Genomic DNA, 23,111 nt, shown 5'->3' with positions numbered 1-23,111 from the left:
CAGCCCTGTCATTGTTCATCCAACTGTAACCTAGCTTCACATCACTTTTGCTTCTTATTAACAGCTCTGGTCAAAATACACATGAACAGAATTCACTTTAAAAGAAAAAAAAATATGGTAACATGGTAAAGACAAAATACTGTAATGCTCTATCACCCAGGACCAAAAATGTAATTGTGGCCATCAATGATCTAATTTCCAAATGCATGAATGTCCAGGCAAATAACATAAGAAAACTATGTAAGTGTCATCTTTCCTCTCAAAATTACAACACTATATAAAGGATAAATATATGATAGACCTTAAAAAATTATGATCATATCTAGAGATACAACTATTCAACAGAAGATTAATTACAGCATTCAAATTACCAAGGAAAAAAATCGTAATTAAAAAACTCACTTTATATAGTATCTTGCACCTTCAAAAGTATATGCTTCTTCCCAGCCAGTAGGCAAATCTAAAAAACATACATTTCACAGTTAGTGTTACTTCAATGGGAGAGCAAAATAAGTTTCAATCCATTTTAATTATTCATTTTCATGATCAGCTATTTTCATTTATTAAGTAAATTTCTAAAAAAAAAAAATGTTGGACCAGTAACAAAACTCGTAGTCAACAAAATATCATTTTTGGGAAAATGGCAATTCAAATTTAAAGCCACCAGAAAACAATGAACAATATTAGAGATTATCTCACATGATTATACACTTTAATGATCAGTGAAAAAGAACTACTCTCTGGCATCCAAAAAAAGCAAGGGAAGCCTTCTAATCCTAGGTAAAATACCCATGATGGTTGGCCAAAAAAAAAAAAAACCAAAAACACCCCTGCGTTAAAGGCAACACCTGCTTCTTCTTAGGTATACTGTGTCTATTTTAAGACCCAACTTCAGCTACATAAATGAATCCATCCAGGAAGTGTCACTGATGAGAAAGAACTTCCTAAGTCCTTAATTAGGGGGAAAGAGCTCTGACATCACATACTCAATACATGTATGTTTCTACAGACTTGACTTCAAGAGATGTGAAGTTTCAAGTAATAAACCTGGGAACAATTCAGGTGAATGGTGGTCATTTTATGTGCTACACATTACCAATGACAAGTGGCTTGGATTTAACCATAATATCTCTCTGAAATAAAAACCAATGATGTGTGTACAAAACCACAAAGTCAAAGCAAAGTAAACCAAACCAGGAAAAAAAAAAAAAAGATCGTGTCTTAGAAATTGATGTGAAACCAAAAAAAGAATAAAATTTTTCTGTAGTGTTAATGTTTTCAAACCTGTGGGGGTAAACAGGATACAAATTCATATTACACATAACCAAAATAAGCATGAAATAATCCCACAAGATGATTAGGGTAAATAATTTAAATACCATATTGTCTTTTGTGAAATAAGTTTATTATCCATAACGCAAAGAGGCCATGAGAATTGAAATATATATGCAAAACACTGAAAGGTATACATAAGTCAGAGACTGCAGCGGGGAGGTAAGAAATATGACAGTGTGTTAGTCAGAAATGCCTTAAAAATGTAACCTCATCATGCTTGCTACACCAGCTTTCCCTTTCCTCCTCCACCTTTTTGCAAATATGGAAATTAGTCACTTCACTGAACTCCAGAATTTAATAGAAAAGGCATACTTGTTCAATATCCTGGCAACTCTAAGAGACTCACCGAATCTCAGAGTTGGAGAGCAAGTATCCCAGAGGACTGCTGAAGCCAGCCTCACCTTCGACCCAAACAATTCTCAAGCCTTTCCAATTACCAGAAAGAGAGGCAGGCCAGTAAGAGAACACATGTTACATTTCAAAGACAAACAAGTTTCACGAATGTAAACAAAGAATGACAAAAGAAAGCCAGACCAGCACTGAAGCTACAATCAACCTTTCTCCAGCTCAACTCATATTCAGTATTCAAACAAGCTAGCAAAGGCACCGACCGGAGATCTGCTTCCCCGCCGACCCTCTCCAATTAGGGCACAAATGCCCACACGCGGGACACCTCCTAGCACACCCACCGCCTCCTGGCGGTCTGTGCAACCTCTCTGCCGCTGCCGGGGACTTTGAATCTCGCCGGCCAGCAACTGCAGCTGCAAATGCCTCCTCCGGCTCCGGCTGCCGCTCTGGCGGCAGGAGGAAAAGCGCCAAGCGTTTCCTGAGCGATTCACTGTCACACAGAGGATCGCAGCACCCCCAAACTCCTCTCCTCCTCCTCCTCAATCAGTCACCTACCCACAAGTCCCACCTAGGAGGAGGAGGGAGCCGCACGACTGGAGGCAGTTGTCCGGGGAGCATGGAGAAGATGTGGATACCATTATCCCGGCGGACGAGTGCCAGGGTCCGGGGCTGCAGGGAGGGCAGTGGGAAAGGACTTCCTAAAGGTTGAAAGGGGGTGAGGTCAGGGGGAGGGGGTGGTGGTGGAAGGATTCAGGAGTGGCTGCGGGAGGAAAAACTCGGGATCACAGATTCCTGGGAGAGGGGAGTCGGCCTCCCTAGGGGCGGCGGGGGAGCGGCGGGAGGTGTCCAGGTTGGGAAGAGGGAGAGGGCCCAGGAAGAGGGCGCCGTCTCCAAGTGGCGATGAAAGGCTAAGGAGAGAGAAGCGTTCGGAGACTCGAGAGAACTCCCGCGGCGGGGCTCCCGCGGCCCCTCTACCTGCGGCGGCCCCGCCGGCCTCCGCCCCACCTCGCCGCCTCCCGGGGACGGCGGCTGGGGGCAGGTTGCGGGGAGGCGGGCGGGCGGCCGGGCTCTGCCGCCTCCTCCCGGCGGAGCCCAACTCCGCTCGGGCCCGGCCGGGCTCAGCGTTACCTGTGCTCTGCCGCCGGTGTCCGGTAACCACGGCCTCGCCGGTGACGGGGTGCAGCCAGGTGGTGCTCTTCGCCTCCTCGCTGCGCGGATGAGAGAAGGGGCAGAGACGGAGCGTGAGTGCGGGCGCGGGAGGAGCTGAAGCGGCGCAGACCCGGCTCCCTCTTCCCCTCCCGCCAGCCTCCCGCACCCTCCGGTCCCCCGCGCCGCCCCGTGTTCTTTACTTGATGAAGAAGACTCGGCCGCCCCTGGTGATCCCGTAAGTCCAGGACCGGGGCAGGGAGCAGATCCACTCCAGGTTTAGATCCGCCGCCATGTCTGATCCCCAGCCGCCGCCGCCGCCGCCGCCGCCGCCGCCTTCTCCTGCCTGCCGCCCCGGCTGCCGAGGGAGGAGGGAGCGAGCGAGCGAGCGAGCGAGCGAAGGGAGCGCGGAGCGAGCGCGGCCGGAGCGCGCCTCCCCGGCCCAGCGCGCCCCCGCGCGCGCCCTACCCCCTCGGGCGGCGCCCGCCCCGCCGCCCCGGCTGGGTCGGGCCCGCGTCGCCGCCCCTCCGCATCCTCCGCGGCCGCCGACCGGCCGCCCCGCCGCGCGCTCGGGGGATGGGCGAGTGGCGCCGCGCCCCGTGGCCAGACCCCTCCCTCGCGCCCCTCCCTCGCTCCCCCACCCCGCCGGAACGAAGGTTCCGGGATCGATTGGAGAAAAAAAAAAAAAAAACCGCGTCCTGCCCCCAGGGCTTTGCCCGAAGGCTTCCCAGCCTAGAGCGGGAGTCAAAGGGAGCGTAATCCTGCGACCCAGATTGCTCTCTCTTTAGAACAACAGGAACACAGCAGCTGAGCTTTGTTTTTTTAGAGCTCTTGGATATCAGAGATTTTTCAAAAAATACATATATATATATCACTTTAAAATAGAAAACTGTTTCATTAAAGCACACGGAAGGCTTTTCCTGTTTGTGTTTTGTGTGCCAGATATCAAAGGTTTGACTAGTTACCGTGGGCCCATGAAATATGAGCAGATTCAGACTTGATAAAACAAGTTTGCCTCTTCCTAGGCCCCTTAAATCATATGATGTTTTATAAAATAAAACCTTGACTTTTTCTCTTATTTTTTTTTTAAAGATTCGATTATTATCAATCTGGATTTCTACTTTCCCATATCTCCCATAAATTACAATGATAGCCCAACTTGCGACGGTGCACATTTTAAAATCCCCACAACAACCCTATGGATACTATGATAATTAATCCCCATTTTACAGATGCAAAAAATGAAGTTTAAAGAAACCGTAATTTGCCCAAGGTCACAGTAGTAAGTGACAAAGCCTGGATTCAAACTAGCTCTAGTATTTAAAAAGTCTATTTGTAGAGCCGCATTGCTGTACTTATTTTAAAAGTCTTGTTTCCTCTGTACCCCACCCCTTTTTTGTTCTTTAAACAAGCAAAGGGCAGATTTCCATGAAACTGAAATCTCCCCTAACCCCACCTAGGAGTACTTGCCTCTTCTCTTTGTCTCTGGTCCTCTGCCACACTTGAAATTGCTTATGCATCTTCACAGCAAGATGACTCATTCCAACAGGATACACAGTTCAATAATAATAGTACTACTTGATATTCCTATAACACCTTTTCTGACCAGTCTTGGGTGCCTCCTGAAGCTTTATCTCATTTATCTTTCCAGTAGCTCAAAGAAGCAAACCATCTCCGGCGCCTAGGTGGCTCAGTTGTTAAGCGTCTGCCTCGGCTCCGGTCATGATCCCAGTGTCCTGGGATCGAGTCCCACATCTGGCTCCTGCTCGGTGGGAAGCCTGCTTCTCCCTCTCCCACTCCCCCTGCTTGTGTTCCTGCTCTCGCTATCTCTCTCTGTCAAATAAATAAATAAAATCTTAAAAAAAAAAAAAAAAAGAAGCAAACCATCTCTTTCAACATTTAAGGAATCTAAGGCACAGAAAGGGTAAATGACCTTGGCCAAAGCCATATCCAGCAAGTCAGGTGGGGCCTGGATGAGAATGCAGTTTCATTGGACATTTTCTCTCATACTCTAATTCCCCAAGGCCATTCTGTCTTTGCTGAAAAGAAGTCTGCAATTACTGCTATAATTTTCCTGTCCATCTGCATACACAAGGAAAAAAAAAAAAACAACACATCACTTTAATGTTTTCTCTTTTTGGTTCCTTTGCATTCTCCTCTTTCATTTTGCTACTTATTACTTCTTGACATCTTATCTCCTGCCCAGTCACTGGAAAAAGTGCCATTTTTTTTTTTTAAAGTCAATGAATAACTAGCAGGAAATGTTCCACATTACCATCAGTGGTCACTGGTTATTAGATAGCAAGAAAATCAAGAGCTATTGGCATTATATTGTGCTATCATTAGAAATTAAAAAATCTAAAGTGAATCCTTCTAATACCATAATAACCTTTAGAAATCTACTGTTAGTCCAGCTATAGTATTTGACTTTTTGACTGGGTACTGTTAAGAATTCTTTAGGCTGGCCATGTATTGTATGGGGATTCCTTTTAGCTGTGAATCTTTGATTTTACAAGATTCATTAGTGCAAGGCGTATTTCAAAAAGTGATAGAGATTCACTTAATAAAAATGTGTATCTTGGGATGCCTCTGTGGGTTAAGTGTCAGACTCTTGACTTTGGCTCAGGTCATGTTCTCCAGTTGGTGGGATGGAGCCCCACGAGCTGTGCTCAGCGGGGAGTCTGCTTGAGATTCTCTCCCTCTCCCTCTGCCCACCCCCCCCCCACGAAAATAAATAAATAAATAAATAAATCTTTAAAACAAAATGTGTATCTTAAGAAATCACATTCACAGTGTTTAAATGGTAACCTAAAATCTTAAGTACAATTCTATGTGTCCCCAAGTTTAGGAAAGCAGTAAATAAAAAACTAAAAGATAGATGTACAAAATGAGGCATGCTTCTGATTTGAGGAAATAATAGCCCTCTTGCCTTCAGGGAGCCAATAAAAGCAGCTTCATACATTAGAATGTTGAGTTCTCTGGATAATGTTTACCCTTAATGAGTAAAATAGTATTTTTCTAAAAATTTTCCTAGAATGACCTTTGTCTGAAACTTTATTGCCTTATCCTGGTCTGTTTTGCCTTTTAGTTGTATGTACTTGTGTGTCTCCTTCACAGCAGGAGGCTGGGAGTCATGTCTTCCCTATCACTGAATCCTTCCCAACCATGACTCAGTACTCAAATGGTTATTGAATTTCATTTTCTTCCCAATGCCTCCACCTCCCAAAGGAGTTATTTCCCAATAACATATCCCCTTTTTATCACCCCGTACCTCTTCAGTAACTGACTCAGACCTAACCTCATATATAACCTCTGTTTTTTATTGCATTTTTTCCATATTTCTATACTATGAGACTATTTAATTTCTCATGTCATGATCTACTTTTTTGAGTAGTATTATCCTATGACTATTGCAGCTTCTCTGAAAAAAAAAAAGAAGAGGTTTCAGAAGTACTGAGCACTAAAAATAAATATCACTCCATTGATATGTAGAGGACAATCTTTGTCCTAAAGAGCTTCCAGTTCAAACAGAGAAATACACATGATGATAAGAACAACTCAAATGAAAGTTTCTTAAAATATGTGAAAGGAAGAAGAACAAGGTGACATCTAGGAAAACAGCAAATCAATGTTCCCCCCTTTTTAATAAAAGGGGATGAAAAAAGCTTGGACTCTTGAGAGAGAGAAAAATTCTTTTACTATCAAGAAACATCTATTCATACATATTAGTGTTTATTAAAATCTACCAACAAAGTTTTGTGACTTTGATTAGGTTGTCTCTCCAAATATATTTGCATTACCTTATATATTTTGTTACATTTTAGTTCACGAAATTAAAAAATATTGTAAACAGTTCCTTTAATGAGTCATCTGTAGAGTGTTCTAGATCATGAAAAGTTATAAGGAAGGGCAAAATAAAGGATTCAATTAGCTTAGTGGAAATCTAGGCAGAAAGGAGGGCAATTGAGGGTCTAGGTCAGGGAAGAAAAGTATTATTTGGAACTTGATTTATTAGGGATTTTTTCTTCAAAGATTTTAATTTTAATTTAATTTTATTAATTTTATTATTTTTTGTTTTAGAGAGAAAGAGAGAGAGAGCTGGGGGGGTGGGCAGGGAGGCCAGAGGGAGTGGGAGAGAAAGAATCCTAAGCAGGCTCCATGGCCAGCATGGAGCTAGGCTTGGGGCTCGATCCCACGACCCTGAGATCATGACCTGAGCCAAAATCAAGAGTGGGACACTTAACCGACTAAGCCACCCAGGCACCCCAGGGATTTTTTTTTTTTTTCCATTAAGGCATAAATTGATAAGAGAGTTATGGATAAAATTATTTTGTTCATTCATTCAACAATCATATATAGGCTCCCTACTATATATGGTGCACCGGCATTCTGCTTGGTCACAGCAATTAAAAGACTTGGCCTGCTTTGGGCAGCTTAGAAAGGGAGATGGAGATGTAAATATTTAAGTACGTTGTGGAAGCAGCATCTCTGTCCTTGATCATAGAAATAAACATTCTGTAACAGTTGTTTTCCAAAGGGTGTCCTATGAAGCACTCAAGACCTATCTCAAACTACAGTCTTTTAATGTTGATGTTTTGGAGAGCTCTTCAGTTATGAACAGGGATAATTGAGGGAAAAATGTAGCAGCACTCGTTACCCCTGCTGCTGCTGGCCGATCCCTCCACTACACAGTCGGTACTAGACTCAGTCGGCATCTGCCTGGAGGCTTGGAAAGAATCTTGAAAGGGAGTTCAAAGTTGTCTTCAAGGAGCTTACATCTGAACCCTTGGACTTGATCAATTTAAACACCTCTTCCTCTACCCTAGTCAGCAAAGCTTCAATCATCTACTTCTCTCTCTGCTGTAAAAGAGAAAGACCAAAATTCAAATGGTGGAGAATTAAGAAAGGAAGTAGGTTATAATGCAGGGGCAGGGGGGGCAGCATAGAGTGAGTCAGCAGTCTGGCTGAATTTTATGCTTGGCTTTGCCATTAATTTGCTGTATGACTTTGAGCAAATCATTTAAACTCTACTCCTCTCAGACCTCTGAATCCTCATCTGTAAAGTAAGAGCATTGATCTATTTAAGACATTACTTACAATTCCTTTTCCCTCTAAAGTCTTCTGCTTTACTGGGTATTATGTAAGACTGATGAAATCACTGACCTCTACCTCTGAAACTAATAACATATTATATGTTACTTAATTGAATTTAAATAAAAAATAAAAATAAAAAAAATAAAGTGGTCCGCTTTGTTGGGGGGTGAGCACTCCAATAGCTGAAGGTGGGGATGTTTTGTCATAATGCACAGACACGAGTAGGACACCTGCTATATAGACTGCTTAGGATTTTCTGCCACTCAGATAGTGTGTTAATAGAGAAGTTTGGAAGAGCAATTTACAAAATTCTTTCACATGTAATATCGTATTTAACTTGTACAAAAGGCTCTGTAACATCGACATTAACAACACATTATAAACAAAAAATGGGCTCCATGAAGATACTATATAATACAGCCATTAACCAGGTCTTCGGATATTAGATTTCAGATTCTGTCCACAAAGTATTCCTGTTCTAGCCAAGCTCTGTTCATTGTGTCCTCTTCCTTCCTCCCAGTCACTCTCCTACCTACCGCAGTTGGTGTCTGCTCTCACCACCTCACTGCACCTGCTGTTCCAGGTCACCAGTGTCCCCTTGCAGGCTGACAGGTCTGCTGGATGCTTTCAGTTCCAAGTTTTCGTGACTTCTCTGCTGTATTCACATGTCACCACTTCTCCTCCTTTGAGACTTTCCACTTTTGGCTTTCATGATACCACTTCCTTGAGGTTCTCCTGCTCTTGCTATAGATCATCCAGGTCACCAGAGAAGCTTATATTTAATTATTGATTCCTGAGCCTCTTTTCAGACCCACTCAACCAAAACCTCTGAGGATTAGACCAAGGAATCCACATTTAACAAGCACTTTGGTGATTCGTATGGTAATTTCTGAGAACAATGACCAGTATGAAAATAATTGCTAAAACTATGTTTCCAGCCTAGATCTCTCTCCTGAGTTCTAGACCATATACCAAATTTCTTTGTAGACATGTTCCTTCTGGAATATTCTTTCTGGATGTTCCTCAAGTATGTCAAACTCAACATTCCAAAACAAGCCACTTTTCCTCCAAATATGCACTATCCCAATGTAGTCCCCTCCAAGTGAATGGTAGCAGCATCCAAATAAATAGCCACATCAGAAACTTCTGAATCATCCTCCCGCAACCAGTTGGTTAGTAAATTCTATTAATTGTGCATTACATATATCACAAAGTTATCTCTCTTCCTCATTTCCCATATCCGGATATAAGCATTCACCACTGCTACCAGAATGATCTTTTTAAAAATGCAAATCTGATTATGGTCCTTTCTTGCATGAAATCCTCTCATGGCTCAGAAAACTTGGAGGATAAAATGCAAAGCCTGTTGCCTGGCACTGGAAGCCCTTCTTGGTCTGAGCCCTGCCCACCTGCATGCTAGCCATATGGAATGGCCTACTGTTCTCGGAACAAACCAGGTTCTTTCAAGTCTCCGTACATGCTACTCTCTCTCCCTAGAATGCCTTCTTCTCTGTTTACCTAATAAACTACTACTTGTGTTTAAATTCTTAGCTCAAAAGTTAATTCCATTAAGAAACCATCCCTTATTCCTTTGGGGCAGTCTAGCTACTCCTTCCACCATACATGCTCCCGTATCTTCTCTACTGAATTGTTATTATAATCTACATCTCCTTCCCCTCCCAAAACTCCATAAACAAAAACATTGTATTTATTCATCTTTATCACCTCGCTTTCAATAAATGTTATTTACATGAATGAATAATACAGTACTGACATTTACATAGTGCCCTATATTTCACTCTATATTTGATGTTTATTTCTGTTTGTATTGCAGCAACTTGCCAGTGAGTCATGTTTCTATCCTTTCTTAGATTTAACATTCTCTTCAGCTTTTTAGAGACTATCCCTTATAGAAGAGGAAAAACATGGCATGGGCCCAAGAGCAGCCTAGCAGTATATGAAAATAGCTGCTTTCTATAGAGCTGTCTACCTGCCTTAGAGAATACTAAGATTTGTAGTTATACTGAGTAAGATATTGAAGGACAGGAAGGATTCAGCATTATATTTAACTTGGTCAAGGGATCTATGGGGCCATCTTTTGAGGGAATCCTTCCTAGAAAAATATTGATAAAAATAATATGCAGTATTTATGAAATCAAATGCTATAGCTAGGTGAACTGGGGAAGAAACACGTAGGCTTATACCATAATCACAATTATGTGTATGGCTGTAAGTGATAAAGGTTATCAGATATCAAGCCCCAAGTCCAAGGAATAAATGAAAGAATGAAGGGTAATCCTTTCCTCCCTCACTGTTGGTATTTTACGCAATGCACCAGTACTCTCTGAACAGATGATTTTTCTTTAATGTCTTAAGTCACTATTTGCTTAAAGCAGAAACTTTTTTTCCCACCTGATGATTCATGTCTTTTTAGAGAAAATCACATACACACACATGTTATATGTCTATTTTTGCAACCACTTTTTCTCAGTTTCGAATTCCTCAGTTTCCAGTTGTTTTTTTCAGTTACATGTAGAGTTAGATAACCAGTAATCTAAATTGGGGTATCTGTAATTAATTGTAATATATCGTAATAGCTCAAATTAATGAAAATGTAATGTGAATGCAAATTTTTGTACTATCATAGGTGCTGCCTTATATATAGTTAGTATTCAACAAATGCGTAGTGATTGAACGGATCATAAAATAACAGTATACGGTGCTAGGGGAAATACTGGAGGCTTTTTAGCAAAGCGTTTCTGTTTGGGATACATTTTTCTTAAAATCAAGCAGTTATAAACTCAGAGGTGTCTCATCAGTGGGATTTCTGATCCAAAGAACACGCATGTTTGACCTATGAAAATTTAAAAAAAGTTATGAATAATTACAATAGGAAATTAATAGGTTTACAAAGAAAAGGGCTAAAAAATAAATCACAGCTGCTTAAATTTCTCTCTTTTCACATGGTTGCATCTGGGTAATAGAGGGAAGAAGAGAGACTGAGCCGGAACACATTACGAAGAAAGTCTAGCTGTCCACTGGCAACCTACCCTGCTCCAACCGTGTGAAGATCTGAATCTAGGAAATGACATTGGTTAGAATCCTGTGCGTCACTCTATTTCCAATTGTGTCATTCTGAGCCCAACTTTACCATTTCTATAGAGGAGATAGAATTAGCTATTTATGTTTTTTACTAGACCATTTTTTAAGGGCTTTTTTGGCAATTTTGATAAAAGGGTAATTTTCAGATTTTTATAATTGTCATAACATTCATCATTGGCAAAATGCAATTAATTCTGTTTGTTGGCAATATTAAACATGCTCAGAAAATCAGATGCTATTCTAATTATTGATGAAAATAAAAAAATCACTCGTGTTCATAAGCAAAAAATTTGGTGCTAAATATTTTGATAGCTGGAGAAATTTTTCTTTTTATACTATTATGCACTCTATGGTAACTAATCTTTATTACATTTCATTAGGGATCCTTTATCTGCAGTTCATTTATTCATCCAGTTTAAGTACTAGACACTTTTCATGAATCTAGTGTATATGTCATATACTAGGCTAGGGATAGTGGGGACACAAAGAAATACAAATTCAGGTTTTGGCCTTCAAAGTGTTACAATCAAGTTGGGGTATAAAGGAGTGGGGAAAAGATAAACACACAAATATTATATTGGTCATAAATGGTATGATAGATACTGCACAAGATGGAAGATAAAAGCTTTTAAAAAGGGCATCTATCCTGCAACCATGCGGAGAGGTGTCAAGGAGGCCCTCCAGGAGAAAATGGTACCTGAGTTACTGTTGTTAATTAACACTATCTCTACAAGGACTTCTTGAAATTGGTGAATTACACCGTAAGCTGATTCTGCCTTTCTTCCTCCCTCCTCCAGCTCTGGTGAGGGCTTAGGTACAAGAGGTCCGGGGCCATGTGTGGCAGAAATTAATTGTTCACCCCAACATTTCTTCTTCTATTAGATTCCACCCCCCACCCCCCACTGATTTTTTGCTGGATGTTTGGATGCTTAAAATAAAGATGTAGTTCTCAGGCACCCTTTTACCTAGATGTGAGTCCTTGGATTGGGTTTTGGTGAATGGGATATAAACAGAGAAATGTATGGCATATTATGGGACATCTCCTTAAGAGATGGTTTGCAAATACTTGGTCCTGCTCTTTTCCCTCTTCCTCAACCTGCGGCTTGGAATGTGGATGAGTTGTAGCTCTTTGTTGGGTGAAGAAGACAAAGGACACCTAGAGATGCCAGAGCAGACACCTGGATGTAGCCTGGGTCCCTAAGGATTATAGGCAGCAGAGGCAATGTAACTGCTCTGAACTTACAAGTGAAGGAGAAATCAAATTCTGTCTTGATTAAGCTAATACTATTTTGTAGGGGAGGGGGGCCTTCTGTTACTCTCAGATGAACCTAATCTTATCTAATATATCATGTCTATCTTATTTAACAGCACTTAGTACATGTTGGGTGTTCAATAATTTTTTAAATGAATGAATGAATGAATGTACGAATCTCTATACACATCAAAATTTCATACATAAAATTTGCCTCATGCCTCAGTAACTCCTGATTTTTCTCTTAGATGAACCAGATTTTCTCATTGCTTCCCTTATGATTTATTGACAGTAAGGCAGACCCTTACAGAAGCTGCTTTAACTCCTTCTGGCAATTAGATTATTAATTTCTTTGATATCTTAATTTGAACTACAATTGTCAAAAGTTAACTAACCTTCCAAATATCCATACTACTTTATTCTCTTTATAGGCCATTGCCAGTATGTTATATTGCAAACAAAAAGCAATATTGACAGAAAACTTGAACCAAAATAGGTACCTTTGCCAACTGTGCACTGATGGACATATGCTGTGTTGTATTTATGTTCTATCTACCCAGCTCTCAAGGAGAGGCTCAGAATACTAACCATGCCAGAATTTCATCAAAATTCTCCCAAAAACATGGTCTGCAGAAAAGTTCTACTTATCAGGGGCAAGACAAAGTTGTCAAGAAGATTTATGTCATATAGGTTGTTCTACATATAATGAAGTCTGAAGGGTAAACATTTTAGAAAACATAAAAAAAGAACTTTCAAATTGTTCTGGTCCACTACTTGGTAGTGCATTTTATTAAACATTTTGAGATGCAGCAAAGAGCACTAACTCAGAGATCTAAGCTTTGTGCAACTTTGATACAGGGTATTTTCACTTTCCGTCTCTCTGTAAAATGGCGGAACTTTTACCCACCACATTCTGTTATGTGTGTTGAAACAGATAACATCTTGAAATAGCTTGAACTGCTCAGATATAAATGTTTTAAAATAAAGATGGCGTTTTCCTAGAGTAGAGAAGAAAGAAAGGTAATTTAAATTAGTAGTCATTTACATGCTGTTCCCATCTCTGGGCAGCTTGCTGTGATTTTTCCTCTGTAGCCCATCACTTATTTTCCAAAATGATTATTCAAAAATAAAACTGGAGCAGTGGTTGTTTCCTTCTGAGATAGTTGTATATGAGAATTGTCATTTATGAAATTATACTTAATTTGGAAATGGAGATCAGGTGTTTTTAAAACCAGATGAAGGATGGGGTGCCTGGGTGGCTTAGCCATTAAGTGTCTGTCTTTGGCTCAGGTCATGGTCCAGGGTTCTGGGACTGAGCCCCGCATCAGGCTCCCTGCTCTGCGGCAAGCCTGCTTCTCCCTCATCTACTCCCCCTGCTTGTATTCCCTCTCTCTCTGTGTCTCTCTCTGTCAAATAAATAAATAAAATCTTTAAAAAAAAAAAAACAACAGATGAAGGAAGGAAGGAAGGGAGGAAGGAAGACAGGAAGACAGGAAGAAAGAAAGAGAAAGGAACCACACTATCCAAGATCCTGATTATCTATCAGTTAATGCTTAGGAGCTCAAATTGATTTTTTGAATTCTTTCTTTCTTTCTTTCTTTTTCTGCTCAATACCCTCATTATAGAAAATTATATAAGAATTTATCATCAGAAGTAACTTTCTTGGGGCACCTGAATGACTCAGTAGGTAGAGCATGTGACTCTTGATCTCGGGGCCATGAATTCGAGCCCCATGTTGAGGGTAGAGATTACTTAAAAAAGAAAAAAAAGTAACTTTCTCTTTTCCTAACCCTTCACACTTAAAGGTTAATGGTTGCAATGCTGCAAGAGTAAATATAATCCAGCGCAATGTGGAATCAGAAGGGCAAGGACAAAGGAGGCCACTGATGGAGATGGGTTGGAGAAAAAAGCCAAGTGATTCACAGAAGGAAGGCCCTTCATCAGGCAATACCAATGGATCTCAAAATGTTCCAAGGTATTTGTGTATCTAAATAGTAGCCTCCTGTGTTGTATTCAGGAAAAACTCATCGAACCAGAATTGCCATGACTTGAATGGGCCTCATTTTCTTGATCTTGTTTTACAGATGAGGAAGAAAAGGCAGGACCAGCTACATCATCTGTGGGGCCCATGGAAAATGAATATGTTGGGCTTCTTGTTCAAAAATTGTTAGGCATTTCAAGATGGCGGCAATAAGCCAACCATAGGATACCACTGAGGGAAGAGGCCTGTGGGACTACGCAGGTTGCATGCCCTTGAAGCCAGTCCCGAGAAGAGGTCGCCCAGGTGAAATTATTTGCTGAAGGTGATGAAACTGGTGAGGAGTGGAACTAATCTCCTGATTCCTTGTTTAGTTTTTCTTTTTTTCCTCTACATTTTATTATTTTTCCATATTCACTTCATGTTTAGCTTAGAATAGTATATATTTATTCATTTTTTCTTTAATTTAATGAGTATTTCTTGGACACAGACTGTGCTACGGGCACTATATTAAGCATTGAAGAAACAATTATTAGGCAATTCATTTCCATAAGTACTACTTAACAATGGGTACAGAAAAAGGACATCAGGAAAAAAAAATCCATTTCTACAGCGGTTGTGGAGGAAGGTGGAACTCTCAGATACTACTAGTGAGAGTTAAATAGGTGTTAATTTTTTAGAGGGCAACTTGGCAGTAATTAACTTTTTGTAATTAGTTTTTCTCTGTATTTAGTTGTATTTTCCAATATTTCCTTTTTTTATTGAGATATAATTGACATATGACATTGTATATTGTTTTCAGGTCACTATTTCTTTATTGAGCATATTTTATTTTCATAATGAAACAAAATTTTAAGTACTATCTGTATTAAACTTTGGAATTCTGTTATCTTAAATATCTAGAAAAGAAGGGCAGCAATTCTACATTTTACCATTGGAAAAAATTAATGATTAAATTCACATATAAAAGTTCAATATAAACTAAGTTAAATGTCCGTCATAAACTTGGGTGAATTGAGACATTACCCTTGTAGTTGAAAGAATTCTTCCAGGTCCTATAACCTAATCTCCCAACAGTAGAAATTGACTTTGTTATCCCTGAAAAGAGATCTAAACTTAATGAATTTAGAGGTAGAATGTTTTTATTCATGAAATATTGGACATACCTAAGTTACAACGAAAAGAAGCCCATTTGGAATCAGAACACCAATATTCTGTAACTACACTTGAATATTTAGGTAGAATTGTGCATGGTAAAGAAAGGAACTGGTGTGTTCCTGAAACTGTTCCTGAAACCTGAACTGGTGTGCTCTCTAAAAATCCATCCAAATCGAGTAGTTGACTTTTGGCCCCTATACTCTTTATTTAGTTTGTGTTTAGTGTCACCATTCACCCTCTGTTTTTAAATGTATGTATAAGAAAATTAGGAATACTTCACCCAGAGCACTCTCATGGGGCCTGATCCGCCAGATTCTAGCCATAAAAATACCTAGAACAAGGGCTTCATTCAGAACCTCACTTGACAACTTATTTTTATATTTGTATTATTATGGGTAAACATTTGTTTTTATAATCATTACATTTTGTAAAGTGAAAAGGCTACTTTTGAAGACTTAATGTGAAATTACAGAAACCAGGACACACAAATAATGGTCTGGTGCCATTTTTAAATCCCAATTTTGTAAGAAAAAAGAATATGTAGAGAAAAATGTGTAGAGGATTATAAGAAAATGTTAGTAGTAATTATCTCTGGGGAAAAGCTTCTGATAAAATTTCAGAATAACAAAATGATTTCTAAGAAAACAATTCCTTTAGAGCAGTACTGAAGACAGCCACTATTAGAAAGGAGTTGGACACATCATGGGTGTGCTGCCTGAAAGAGGCTATTGCATTGAGCCTGGGCATTCCTTAACTCGAAAATCCCATTTTGTTTTGTTTTGGTTTTATTTTTTGCCTGTAAATACCACCTAAATACAGTAGTGGATCTCAACATTTTTTTTTTAATTTCAAAAAATGTCATTGATAATTATTATCAGTTGTTAACTTTAGTGTCCACTTTGACTGGGATATAAATATATATATACACACATGTATATGTATATGTATATCTACTTTGATTCCTAGTAGCTGTCCTCACCCTGCAACGCAGATTTCCAAGACAAATGGTTTAGGAATTACTGTTCTATATCTTTTAGCATTTGATACATAAAGTTGGTTTAGTACACTGTGTAATGACAAAGATGGTGGTAAAATTACTTTTCCTTAAAAATGACAGCTACCAAAGCAACCACAAAAACCTAGGTTTTATAGCTTGGAACATACTTTCTTTTCTAGAAAATATTTCAAAAATATTTGTCCACTGCTGGTCTTCTGCGAACTCTTTGAAACTCACAACAATTCCTATAGCATTCTTTATAACCATCAACTTGACCAACTTTGTTACAATGCAGTCAGATTGAATTTATAAGTTAAGAATTATATCTACATTAGTTTCCTCTCTCCTCAGTTTTCTGGGCACCTGCCAAAACACAAAACAAACAGCTACTGGAAGTCTCTTAGCGTCATGGTGTCTTTCTTCTCCTCTCTCCACTTCCTAGCATTCAGACCCCATGATCCTTTCTGGGCTCTGTGCAGTTCTACTTTTTGTCCCACCCACCTCTTTGCTAGTACCCCTTCAGCACCCGTCTAATCCTAAGAGCTACTGGGGACTTTTGCCACATTCCTCTTTTTAAAAAAAATTTTATTTATTTATTTGACAGAGAGAGGGAACACAAGTAGTGGGAGAGGGAGAGGAAGAAGCCAGCTCCCTGCTGAACAGAGAGCCCGACGTGGGGCTTGATCCCAGGACCCTGGGATCATGACCTGAGCCGAAGGCAGACGCTTAACGATTGAGCCACCCAGGTGCCCCTGCCACATCCCTCTTTTTAAAACAAGGGTCTAGAGAATAGAGAAGAAAAGAAATTTGCTTTAAAGTCGGGTGTTTGTTTATTTTGCAGAGGCTGCCGATCATAGCATACCCATTAAAAATAATGTTACTTTTCGGGCGCCTGGGTGGCTCAGTTGGTTAAGCGACTGCCTTCGGCTCAGGTCATGATCCTGGAGTCCCGGGATCGAGTCCGCATCGGGCTCCCTGCTCAGCGGGGAGTCTGCTTCTCCCTCTGACCCTCCTCCCTCTCATGCTCTCTGTCTCTCATTCTCTCTCTCTCAAATAAATAAATAAAATCTTTAAAAAAAAAAAAAAAATAATGTTACTTTTCAACTTAAAAGAATTAACCCAAGGAGAAAATTTTCAAGGACAAATAATGCTTGTAGAGTGGGGCAAAGGTGGTAAGTAGAAAAAGGTCCTATCGCAGGGTGAAATCTATCCAGTCACACAAAAAGCCTCCAAAACATCTCATTGTTAAAAGATTTGTAGAATTGAGTGACGTTGGTACGATTTTTAAAAAACAAATGGCCTATGTGATGATGTTAACTAATAAAATAAGTAAAGATTATAACAATAATTAAAAAGAAAGAAAATGAAACATTGAAGATATAAATATTCAACGAAATGATTCATTTTGCCTTATCCTTGGGTAGGTAAGAATAAAGGAATAGTCATCCAAAGGGAAAAGAAGGAGGGGGCATCAAGGAAACTGGGTAGCATGCCACCTTGAGAAAGTGACACTGGAGAAAGATTTTGCATTGATCCATGGTTGAAGCTGGGAGGAAGGGGAGCAAGAGGGTCAAATATATTTTTACTGTCTTTGTTATTTTTTGGTTGTAATGCTATGTGATTATAGCAATCTCCTCCTACCACATCCCAAGAATGTTCTTTAGCCCTAAATATTGTGGAGAAATTGTTTTTCTTATAAAATGATGATTAACTAAGCTTCCTGCTAAATTTTACATACTCTTGGTATGAGCTATAGCATAGAATAGCAAAATTCAAACTTTATTAACTTAGCAATTAAGAAAAATATTCAGTCACATAAAAAGTAAAAACACTGATTCCTCAAAAAGTTAAACATAGAACTACCGTACAATCTAGCAATTCTACTTCTAGGTATATAACCAAAAGAACTGAAAGCAGGGACTCTAACAGATACTTGTATACCAATGTTCTTGGCAGGATTATTCACAATCGCCAAAAGGTGGAAATAACCCAAATCCATCCAACAGATGAATGGACTTAAAAAATGTGCCGTATACATACAATGGAATACTGTTCAGCCTAAAAAAGAATGAAATTCTGATTCATGCTACAACACAGGTGAACCTTGACAACAATGCCAAGTGAAATAAGCCACACACGAGAGAACAAATATTGTATGATTCCATTTATATAAGGTACCTAGAATAGGCAAATTCACAGAGACAGAAAGTATATTAGAGGTTACCAGGGGCTGGAGGAAGAAGGGAATGCAGAGTTATTGTTTAATAAGTACAGCATTTCTGTTTGGGATGATGAAAAAATTTTGGAAACGTATATGGCTGATGGCTGTACAACCTGGAAAATATACTTAACGCCTCTGAATTGTACACTTAAAAATGGTTAAAATAGTAAATTTTATGTTCTGTATATTCTACCAGAATAAAAAAATATAGTAATAAGTAAGATAAAAACACTGACCATATTTACCACCACGGAAATTTTGAAAAATGTCATAACCTTATACCAGAAATGACTCTTGTTTTCAAATGTGCATTATATTTAAACTTTCAAAGCAAATAATTCAATTTTAGCTTTAAGTATTTTTCAAACTTTAAGATTATTTTGTTCTTCAAATTTCTCAGCAATCAGGGTCAGACTACTGAACACTATGAAGGGGAAAAAACGTGCCATGTTATTAACTAAACAAAGCTAAGCAGAGTCCTTAATAAGCTAATGTTTGGTTAAAAAAACAAAACGAAACAAGGGACGCCTGGGTGGCTCAGTCGTTAAGCAGCTGCCTTTGGCTCCGGTCATGATCCCAGGGTCCTGGGATCTAGCCCCGCATTGGGCTCCCTGCTCCGCGGGAAGCCTGCTTCTCCCTCTCCCACTCCCCCTGCTTGTGTTCCCTCTCTTGCTGTCTCTCTCTCTCTGTCAAATAAATAAAATCTTTTTAAAAAAAAACCCCAAAAAACCCCAAAAACCAAAAAACAAAACCCCAAAGCAAAAAAACTCCATTGTAGAATTTGCTGCGTTTTTCAAATGTGAGTGATTACACACATTTCAGCTTCTCCCTGACCCAATGTTCCTTGAGACACAGTTTGGGGAATGCTGCCAACCTATCACCTGTATGTTGTAACTTCTGGATTGGCCCCCACAATTGATTGATTCACTTATTGCCTTGTCATGCTTTCATTATTTTATTCTTTTATTTGTGGACCAATGTAACACATTTATTGGGTACCAACATTGTCCCAATCAGTATGCTAAATGCCATTCATTCAGTGTCCTTGGTGAACTTCCCATGTCTAGGTATGAATAATCTGAAATACCCTCTGTTTAGCATTCACAGTTACCCCTGATCTCTATCCAATCAAAGACTTGCCCAGCTTCATGTAGATCCATCTCACTTTATTATATGAAAGAGATGGAAGAAGAGGAGCTTCTCAATTGGGATTGGTCAAGGTCTAGGATGTGGAATGAGGATCTTCACCTATGTCCCAAGAACCTTTCTTCCTTTGCCCTCAGATGATGGGGATTGCTTTCTCTTTCAGCCCCACAGGTTCACACCATAGGACCATCTCTATTTTCACATTTCTATTTTTCATTTAAGTGGATCCGGGGTTTCCAGGTCAGAAACCTGGGGTGCACTGTTCTTTGGGACTCCTCTGCCTTTGCAATCTTGTTTTCTCAGGGGAAGAATCTCCTTGGAACCACGTGCCAGGGACTTATTCATTTATTCTCAAAATAGATACTGAATATCCTCTAGTACCTATATTTTGCTTAGGTCCTATGGATAACAACAACAACAAAATGTTCCTTGACTAGGAAAATTAGACATATACAAATCTAACAAAAATGCAATGGGATAAGTGATGCACTATTAACAACAGCTGAGTTATAGCAATTCCAATTATCTATGGAATATTCATTATGTATCTAACATTGTTCTATAGCAATTCCAAATATCTATGGAATATTTATTATGTATCTAACATTGTTCCAAGTGCTTTACCTGCATTAACTTGCTATATATCCAATAACAAACTTATGAGGTAGTTACTCCTATTACCCCCATCTTATAGATAAAGGAACAGGTCTACCGTTAACACAACTAATAAACGGCAGATCTGAGATTTGAACACAGGCAATTTGACTTCAGAGTTGGTACTATTAATCACTGTTCTAGGACGCTTCTGTGGTGTTGGTATAAAGCAGTAGAGGAGAGGCCTCTGCTGTGAAAATCACAGTGGAAGGACTACTTGAGCTCAATCTTGATGGATAAGTCACATTTCATTCAGCACCAGGTAGATGTGTGTATGTGCTGAGGTGGGCAGAGAGGGCCGAGGAGAAGGGAATGTTGCATATACAGTTGTATCTATAAGTTGTGCACAGGGGCGCCTGGGTGGCTCAGTTATTAAGCGTCTGCCTTCGGCTCAGGTCATGATCCCAGGGTCCTGGGATCGAGCCCCGCATCGGGCTCCCTGCTCAGCGGGGAGCCTGCTTCTCCCTCTTCCACTCCTCCTGCTTGTGTTCCCTCTCTCCTGTCTCTCTCTGTCAAATTAAAAAAGAAGAAGAAGAAGAAGAAGATAGCAGGAGGGGAAGAAGGAAGGGGGGGAAATCGGAGGGGGAGACGAACCATGAGAGACGATGGACTCTGAGAAACAAACTGAGGGTTCTAGAGGGGAGGGGGGTGGGGGAATGGGTTAGCCTGGTGATGGGTATTAAAGAAGGCACGTATTGAATGGAGCACTGGGTGTTATATGCAAACAATGAATCATGGAACACTACATCAAAAACTAATGAGGTAATGTATGGTGATTAACATAACAATAAAAAGAAAGGAGGGACTGAAATCTATACCCACTCTGCTCACTGAGCTGGGCACCTGAAGAGGGGACAGTGTGCATGAAGCTATTGTATATTGTTCTTTCCATTCGGTTTCGAGGAATTTTGTGGGACACATCAACTATAGATTAAAATTTAAACTAAGAAGCTTGATTGTCAAGACTCTGTGCTTGTTTTTTGATTCTTGTCTCCTAATTCCAGCCCTTCAGATACAAAGTGTCATCAGCACTGCCTTCCTGTCCTGACTGGTCCTGTCTGCCCTTCAAATTACTCCTGTTCCAAAAGTAATTCTTCCTTCTCTCCAGCCATAAGAACATTTCCACATTTTAAACTACATCTAGGAACTGATTGGTTCTTTCATAGTTCACACGAAGGTATGAAAGACTGATAATCTGCCCTAAAACTCTAAAAAGAGATTGCTTACTAACAGAAAGAACATGCAATTCGTGGAGTTTCAGGTGGGGGGCAGGGCAGATGTTTTTGGATAGAGGGAAAAATTTGATAACTTGTGGGTAAAATTAAGAGGTCTCTATCCACCTGTGTTTTGTTTAGGTTCAAGAATCTTATAGTAGTATTTACTTTTGCCTGACCCCTCCATGCAACGGACCCTAGAAATATACTACCAAGTGCATATTTTAGATCATTTCTTGTCCTTCCTTTAGGACCCTGGTCAACTCTGTTTCTTTGTTCTTTTGGGAGGTGGGCTGTTGCTCAGCTAATGACTGCCCCTTGCCCCAGATCCACCCCAGAAAAAGTCATCTCCAGCCCTAACCCCAATCCCAGCTTGGATAGACTGAGGCAGACCAAGATGATTTTTTCTGAACATTCAGCATGATGATCTGTATCTGTCTCCAATCCAGTAACTAATATTGTTTAATATAAACTCCATATTCCGTAGGGTTATCACTTACAGAGAGCCCAGAAATGTTCTGTTGGCTCCCCTCTTCTTAAGGTCTTTTTTAAAAATGCAAATAGTCCAGGTGTGAATCGCATGTTTGACTAATTTACACTCAAGTGTAGGCGATTTTTTTAATGGCCTTTTTCCTTCAGGAGGCACTTTGGCAGGGAGGTTAGAGAAGGGGGGGGGGACATGGAAAGAGAAAGAGAAGAGAGGAAATAAGCATAATCAAAACTAAAGACTTAATTTAGCCATTTCACAGGTTTTACTTTGGGGACGACATTTTAGAGTCGTATCTGGAAGAAGTGAATTAAATGAGTTTATGCTTCAACTGCTATGTACAAGGACACCAAGGTTTCCAAATATAGAATTTTTAAAAACAAGTGTTTATATTCATAGTATTTATTACAGAGAGGCTAACTTTCCTACTCTTGATGATAAAAAACAAGTTTTCCATTCACATATCTCATGGACTCTTGAATTCTTTAAGGTTTGTGAAATAATAAAAACTTTGCCTCAAAGTGTGACAATATTATCCATGCCTTAGGATATGTTTGATATAAGAGACAGATGTCCTCTAAGCAATCTAAAGAAAAGAAGGATCTCTTATAAAGAGGCAAAGTATGTCATAGAACCCAAGGACAGGAAATACAGCCAGATCTCCCGCGGGGCTGGAACTGAGGAGTGGAAAGTTGTCAGTGACCAAGGCAAATCTTGGTATATTTTTCCCTTTCCCTCAATCTCAGCCCCTCCACCACTGCATGTTCACCGTGGTCTTTAATTTTCCTTATCTCTGTGTTTCTGCCCTCTTTTTTTACAGAACAGTGCTCTTCACTTATACATGGCACATCGTGTAGTGTTGCCAGATTTAGCAAATGACATTATAGGATGTCTATACTTTGCCTGGCAACCCTATAATCATGCCTCGCCAATCCGTTGCCCTCATTTCCTGGGTCTACCTGATCCATCACCAGAGCTA

At 39.9% G+C, this 23,111-nt stretch overlaps 1 protein-coding gene across 13 annotated transcripts in view; it reads right to left on the bottom strand.

The window, feature by feature from the left end:
• Positions 1 to 3,183, bottom strand: part of PLEKHA5 (pleckstrin homology domain containing A5) — a 236,782-nt gene extending 233,599 nt beyond the window's left edge. For 5 of the 13 annotated variants that reach the window (XR_004297822.1, XR_004297823.1, XM_032391728.1 and 2 more), the window contains exons 1-3: positions 3,033 to 3,180; positions 2,812 to 2,891; positions 403 to 460 (exon numbers count right to left, since the gene is read on the bottom strand). Coding sequence is in view for 10 of the 13 variants with exons in the window: in XM_032391728.1 (XP_032247619.1) it covers positions 403 to 460; positions 2,812 to 2,891; positions 3,033 to 3,124 (230 nt within the window). In the remaining 3 variants the exon portion in view is untranslated. Of the gene's footprint in view, positions 1 to 402; positions 461 to 2,811; positions 2,892 to 3,032 lie in introns of all 13 variants that reach the window. The other 8 variants (XM_032391722.1, XM_032391729.1, XM_032391726.1 and 5 more) reach the window with 3 other exon arrangements.
• Positions 3,184 to 23,111: the final 19,928 nt, after the last annotated feature.

The sequence above is a fragment of the Phoca vitulina genome, unplaced genomic scaffold (genome assembly GCF_004348235.1).
Source record: "Phoca vitulina isolate PV1807 unplaced genomic scaffold, GSC_HSeal_1.0 scaffold64, whole genome shotgun sequence".
In the NCBI taxonomy this organism is placed as follows: domain Eukaryota; kingdom Metazoa; phylum Chordata; class Mammalia; order Carnivora; family Phocidae; genus Phoca; species Phoca vitulina.
Note: the sequence above shows the minus strand (reverse complement) of the source record. Positions and strands in the feature narration are given on the sequence as shown.